The 7,165-nt window shown below is 35.6% G+C and overlaps 1 protein-coding gene across 2 annotated transcripts; it reads right to left on the bottom strand.

Annotated features, from left to right (window-relative positions):
- Positions 1 to 585: 585 nt before the first annotated feature.
- On the bottom strand, positions 586 to 6,937 carry LOC113702047 (protein MRG1). 2 transcript variants are annotated; one of them, XM_027222995.2, is made up of 11 exons: positions 6,521 to 6,937; positions 5,804 to 5,857; positions 5,684 to 5,697; positions 4,625 to 4,764; positions 4,204 to 4,239; positions 3,376 to 3,416; positions 2,781 to 2,882; positions 2,316 to 2,395; positions 1,807 to 1,976; positions 1,402 to 1,486; positions 586 to 1,099 (listed from the first exon to the last, which is right to left on the bottom strand). In XM_027222995.2, exons 1-11 carry the CDS (start codon positions 6,656 to 6,658, stop codon positions 1,009 to 1,011), a joined length of 951 nt encoding a protein of 316 aa, XP_027078796.1. In that variant the 5' UTR covers positions 6,659 to 6,937; the 3' UTR covers positions 586 to 1,008. The 2 variants fall into 2 exon arrangements, with proteins under 2 accessions (XP_027078796.1, XP_071915208.1); XM_072059107.1 differs by lacking the exon at positions 5,684 to 5,697.
- Positions 6,938 to 7,165: the final 228 nt, after the last annotated feature.

The raw sequence follows: 7,165 nt of genomic DNA on the forward strand, positions 1-7,165 counted from the left end.
TAAACATGTTCAATATACACATCTTTGAATTTTTTTACCTTTTCATATACTTTATCCTATACTATAATATATAAGTATATATATTATTGTTTTAAATTGAAATATAAATCCCATATAATATATAAGTATACATATTAGTATTGTTTTGAATTGAAATATAAACCTATACATAACATGGATCAAAATGCTAGTCATATGGTACACTTCAAAGCAAAATTATATAGTTTTACTTAAGTGCTGACATGTCCATTATCTTAACCACTAGATTTTGAGAATTGATAGAAGTCCAATGGTATGCATAGCTAAAGATTACCTCATCCTCTGAAATGGACCAGATGCACTAAGACAATAGGTAATTAAATTTTGGTTTCAACTTATATCATGTCAATCAATATAAACTAAATTATTTTATTCAAACTGTTATCATATATCGACGGACAATAGGTAATCAAATTTTGGTTTCAACTTATTTGAGATATTAAACTTAAATCTCTTAGATTATAACATAAGTTCAGTTAGTCCCCGTAAAATACAGCTTCATTACACGTGCCAACCCGGAAAACCAAAAATCCTCAGAAAGAAACATTCGACGGAAAAAGCTGAACTTTTATTGCAGGTACTAAGTAGAACAAATTGAACAGCAATAACCGGATATTCCTATACTGATAGTTCATAGGACCAGTTTTGGTCCTTCGAATGCACAAATCTATAGAGAGCATGCTGCTGCTTTCTCCATGTATCATTACAACATAGCCCAAGTCCTCCACCCAAATCTAACGGTATGGACTGTTATCCTTGATCCTCATTAGAGTTTGCCAAAAGCTATACAGCTTTACTTGGACGGAAGTTTCAAAAAACAAACAAATAAAGCACTGTACAAATATAGCGGTGGAGCTGCTCGGCCCGCTGGGGAAGTCCAACTGTTCAGAGGTGTTAAACTAACTATAATCATTCACCATTTACTGTTACAACATCTTGGCGGATCATCAATTGTCTTCCATTTCCAAGTCAATTATCTTTCCCTTTTCCACTTCCTTCAGAAACTTTAGGGCTGTCATAAGCTGAAAGAAAGAAGGTGCCCTGGTTTTTCTGTAGAAACCTGCCATGACAAGCACCAAAAAGGCCAAAAAAAAAAAAAGCAGTCAGAATTGCATTACAGCTTTCAAGAAATCAGGTTTGATTCTTTCAGAAGAGATAACCACAGTGACACCATATATCAACACCACCACCTCCTTCTATGTGCAACTAAAAATTGATAGAAATGCAAAAGCATGATATGTGTTAAAAGTTATAAATTGAAAATATATACGCAACATGATTGTTCTCATCATCTTAACAAATTCATAATCCAATCTTCCACAAGGATAGGAAGCAGCAAATAAAAGATTATGTAAAACATACTTGAGAAAGTCAAGCAGTTTCTGCTGGAGCTGAATTTGTGTCTCCTCTTCAATTTTCACATAAGCCAATAACTCCGGTAATTTTACTGCAAACAAGAGCAATCATGACAAATGCTCCTCTCCATAGAGCCAGCAATGAAGACAAAACAGCATTTGGCATCTAAGGAAATAAACCTACTGAAAGTCCAATTTCTCGGTAATTCATTCAATTTAAAGGCATTGAACTGAGTACACATGTTAAACATTTTCTTTTTCCAAAAAACATGGAATACCTCCCTCAAAGATAACCAGTTTCACTACTTAGCAACAAAAAGGTCCTCAATCTCATTAAAGCAAGTGAAATAGTATCAATTCCAGTATGATAAGTATTACATAAGATGGTTCTATAAATAAGCATAAAGCATACCAAAGAGGCGCAAAAGATGTTCGGCACCATAAACACTAGATGGAGAAACATTATCTGAAATAGCTTCATCATACTGCTGGCGCTCCTTTTTATATAAAAGCATGACTCTTAATGCTTTGTCAAAGTAACACCGCAGTCCATTTAGAATTTCTCCAACTGAATCAGTCATCCTGAATCCAGAAGAAACAGATTCATGGGGATAATTCACAAAGCAAATCGCATGCCCTTTAAAAATCATTTCAATTTTTACCAAATGCGCAAAATTTGACATAAAAGTGCTCAATATCAACCTTGTCAAAACATGGTTGAGCAACATTGCAAACTGAATCTGATAGATTTTTAAAATGCTCAGATATGCACTAGTCAATTATGCACGGTAGGAACTGAAGCTCAGTTGGTCAACAACTGAAAGTTACATATATACAACAGGAATCAACATAAGTGTTGTAGAAAACATACACAGAAGGGTCACACTTCATACAAAGCCCAAAGGTGTAAAAGAAACTTACATGCCATCCTTTTTTGACCTGTAATCAAGGTACTTTGTCAATATATCATCAATTGTGGGGGATCGTGGAAGTTTTACCAACTGCAACCGAAAAAAATAAATCAACCTCTATGAGAACTGCCACGCCCAGCACTTTAATACAGAAACCGAAGCCAAAAACTAAACTACTTCAACTTGAGCATAAGAAGCAGAGATGTAAAGCTTTGCAATTGTCAAAGTTGCTTGTCCTGTAGCGATGATATTTTTCGTTTAAGGACAAGGAAAGGCAGAGTCAGCACAAAATCATAAGATAGAATTACTGAATGCTGAATAAAACATTGATACAATATCATTCAGACTGTATAACAGCATGCCTAGTAGTCGTCTGGCAAGTCTTATTATTGGTGTTGGGTCATGCTACTTAATTTTCTTTTCCATGCAAATGCCATTGTTATGAATTCTCTTTTGAGAGAGAGAGAGAAAGGACCTTATTCTGCTGAGTGACCAACTCCCAATCATCAACCAGTTGCTTCTTCAAAGTTGATGGAATTTGAATCTTAATGAGTTTCTCTGCAGATACATTTTCCTTCTACAAATAAACAAATTCAAACTTCATCAATCAATCTCAAAGACAACTCTCACAAGAAATTGAAATGAAAACCAACTTAAAAGATGCCCAAGGAAAAACCATATAACAAGATATGTAAGAGGAAGCGAAGAACTAGCAAAACAGAGAACACAACCATACAGTGAAGACAAAAATACCCCTGCATTTGAACCACCTAATCAAAGTTAACAGACTTGCAAAGGAACAATTAGTTTGAGTCTAACTGAGGGTTGAGATCAAACGTTTTAGAAAGGTGACGAACATGCAGGCCTTTTGGCCCAAAATCCTCAGAACAGAATCTAAGAATTCAAAAGAATACAGGGTAATTTTAAATGTTTTAGTAAGTAGGAAACTCCAAGTGACAAATGGGAATGAGAACAAAACAGCTTTGGGCAAGTATGAGAGAATGGCACTATCATACTATAGGAAAGATAAACGGACACTTCGAATATAAAAACAACAGACTGGAGCAAACCTCTGGTCCTGAATCAGCCTTACGCTTCTTTCCTTTTGATGCTGCAATATTTCAAGGGGAAAAAACGGAACACGGAGAAATTAAATCCCTTTAAAGTACATATATCACAAGATTGCCTAAAATATGGTGCAGCCCAAACATTTTAAATCATTATCAACAAACTATTTGCCTTGAATTTTAGCAATCCTTCACATCACGAATGTTAGTAAATTGCAGAAAAGGCTTTATCTGAAGAGAAGCCATTACACAAGTATATTGACCACATTACTATACTTTATAGGCATATACTCGGTAAAGCAATGCTACTCACAAAGTTTAGAACTTCTTGAACAACAGCTGCTAAAAACAACAACAAATTATGTCCAACAGGAGCTTTGTTTTTCAGGAAAATATCAGGTAAGCACATGGAATAATAAACAAACAACAAAAGAAAGGCAATATGGTATATTTGCCATTAGGCTACTTCAGTGCCCGAAACTCCACCCACTCAACTTGACAGCATTATTATCTGCTTTATTATGACAGAGATAAGGTTATCAAAATGAAAAACAGAGTTCAGAAACTCGAGTAATACTAAACCCCTGACTTTAGAGATTAATATGGAATTCTACCTTAACCAGTCATTCCATCCTTCTAGTTACACATAACCTACTTCATAACAATACTAATACCTTAAGATGGTGATGCCCAAGGTTCCAATACAAATATGCAAACATTATCAAATATCCAGAGAAAGGAGATTTTTCTTGGTGCAGTGGACAAAAAAAAAAAATGATTAAGCTAAGGTCTAAAACAGCAAGCCAACAAAATCCAAGAAAGATGCACTACCAGTGTTCTTGATTTCCTCCTTATCCACTTTCGTATCTGTTGAATTCAACAAACAAACAGCACACAGAATGTAAGACAACCATATAATTAAGCTTTCAAAGAATATACAAAATTGGCATTTTACCACAGCTGAAAGAAAATCAAAAAATCAATTTTTATTTCAGCTACATTTGTAACTGACACAACAATCTCTGCTTCACCTGTCCATTCATCAAGGTACTTCGAAAATTTTGCGTAAAACAAATGTGAAAGGAAAGCACAATGTGGTACAGATATATACATATGCACATGTCAGCATGTGGTTGGGCGAACATGTCAATATGTTTGTACAGATGGACGAAATATAGATGTACAGATAGTGTAGTCTTATATATGTGGTTTTTCCTGCAGTTGGCTTTAAAACACAGATAGTGTAACATACCAGCAGAGGTTTTGGGTTTCGATTGTGTTGAACGACCTGATTTTGTGTTCACTCCTTTTTTCTTGTCAAGAGCCTTCTGCTTCAAAACATTTTCTTCGGTGTATTTCATCAGGCGCCCCGCATCTACCCATTCATCCCAACTGTTGACCCACCAAAAAAAAAAAAGAAACAAATGAACTTTACAGTTGGTTCACAAATCCCACACACACATTGCCTTTCAGTAGAACATTTTCCTTTCTTATCTTCCCAGGTAAAAGTTACACCAAATACATTGTCCAGACTCTTCTATTTCCCTACACATTTCTGTATCAAACACATATCAAACAAGCATGATGTTTTTCTGGATCAAAAACGTAGTATGTTTAGCACACAAATAAATCTCCAAATTCTTGTGCCTGAGTCTTAAGCTAGTAGATTGGTCAAGTACAAAAAGCTTATGTATATTTCAACACTTGATTTCTTAAGCTTCTTCTCTAGCTCTATCAATGTATATAACATGGGCACAAACAATGTAGCCAAACGCTAGTCAAAACTCCTGCTACAAATAACATATCGGCCCCATTCACAAGGCCAAGTTAGATACAAACCGCCTTAACATGGGAAATAAAACACGAATGGCTTTTTAAGCACGTATTCTTAGGATAAAAGGCTGAAGAAAGCTGGGCAGCTAGTCTAGAATTTAGTCAGAATGACAAGAATATCATACTCTGTATATACCTCCAAAAATAGTTTTCAAAGAAATTTGATTTAATTACAACACATACTATTTCAGGGCTTCATTGTATATCTTCTCAGAGTCAAAACCACATGAAGAAACCTAAATGGAAAGGGAATGTCTAATCAGGAAACACAAGACCCAACATCTAACTCGGACAAATTCTAATAGCCAACACTGATGTGCATCTCATATCTCATAGAGCACAAGTATCCACATTTGACATTATGACGTTACATGAGAGCCCCAGAAAATGGCAAGAGAAAATCAAAAGAAATGGGTCAGATTTCAATGGAATAATTAAAACCATTTTTGAGCTTAACAATTCTTTAGAAGCAACTCACTTCTTATTCCAACCCTGTAAAATAAAAAAAGATGTGTGTTAGGTTGATGGCTAAAACACAAGCTCTGCTCAAGGCAAACAAAATGGAAACATGGATAAAAGTATTATCTATCGGACTTACAAGGTAATGGACAAAATATCTCCACTCATTTTTGCGGACTTCAGCTTTTTGAACCTACAAATTGGCAGATAGAAGTTATAAATAGCCCTTGGAGTGCTAATGGACAAACTATAAACTATCAAGAGAAATGCTAAATAAAGAATCTTTACAATGAAAAGAAGCAGTTCAAACAATATAGAGGCATTAAAACACACGTACTACGTGCAAAACAAGGGTATTCAAAGTGTTAAGCTCATTCTAAAGAATCCAATGCACATAGTTACCAGATCTCAGCTATATTAGAAGTAGAAAGACTAAAGCAGTCTAAAGCATTGATTAACCCTGTAGGAAAAAAAAGAAGAAATTAGTTCACCCAAAAGCTCATTTACACTGAATTACTTGCCCCTAAACCCTAGAGTAATGTCTCTACGCCAATAGTTCCAAGTCTCGGAAATGGAAGCGAACAGAAAAATCATACTACATTCAGAAATTTATAACAAATTTCCACTAGACCATCTCAAATCGTAACAGAATTCCAAGAAATAGATGCATAATCAGGAATTTGACATTGATAAATTGAATAGAACAATATCGCAAGAGCAAGATTCACAAACCAAAACTGAAATTACCACCAAAACCCGCACAAAAGTTGACTATATTTAAAATTAACAAATAAAAAATTAGTGGTATGGAAATTTCTATTCTGAAAATAGAGAAAATTAGGGTTTTAGGGCATGCCTTGGCTTCGTAAATTTTAGGGCCATGGTAAGCTAAGACTTTTTCGCCTTCGGAGAACAGACAGGACTTCTTTGACTCCGGTACGTCGCCAGATGAGTTCTCGCCGTCGCTAGCTGAGTCATCCTTGGAACTCACCATTCCCTTCTTCGTTTTACGCTTTTTCCCTATCAGATTTATATCTTGACTAGAAGGAACAAGAAAATATGGGGTTTTAGCAGGTGAGGTTGCTTGCTTCAGTCCTTTGGCTGGGGGATAACCTAACGCCAAACAAGAGCGCTTGAGCGTCAGGTTTGGAATGGTTAGCCGCGGCGGCGTACGGTGGCGAATTAGCGAGTACAAATTTTACGTTTCCCACCTCTTTCTTGGTCCGTTCAATTGAGGCACGAGTGGGTAATCCCCGCGTCACGTGCGTGCTGTGCCTGTATGCGGTATGCCTCTATGTTGCTTTTCTACGGGTCTCCGCCCATGTTACATGTGCCAGTGGCTAAGGCTCACCCAGTGATAATAATAAACGGTTTGTATAGTGAACTCGTTAAAATGTATTTTCATATTAAAATTTTAGAAATATAAAATTAATTAAAAAATTATATAAATATAAAAGAAACACAGTAATTATTAGTGTGTATATACATGATTGATTAGGTG

The sequence above is a fragment of the Coffea arabica genome, chromosome 7e, assembly GCF_036785885.1.
Source record: "Coffea arabica cultivar ET-39 chromosome 7e, Coffea Arabica ET-39 HiFi, whole genome shotgun sequence".
Taxonomy (NCBI): Eukaryota; Viridiplantae; Streptophyta; class Magnoliopsida; order Gentianales; family Rubiaceae; genus Coffea; species Coffea arabica.

Excerpts from the sequence above, each read along its gene's own strand:
- LOC113702047 (XM_027222995.2), bottom strand. The coding sequence starts at position 6,658 with ATGGTGAGTTCCAAGGATGACTCAGCTAGCGACGGCGAGAACTCATCT. Across the intron at positions 1,977-2,315 it reads AGGTCAAAAAAGGATGGCAT|GATGACTGATTCAGTTGGAG; the intron begins GTAAGTTTCTTT and ends TTCTGGATTCAG. Across the intron at positions 1,100-1,401 it reads AAACTGCTTGACTTTCTCAA|GTTTCTACAGAAAAACCAGG; the intron begins GTATGTTTTACA and ends TTGTCATGGCAG.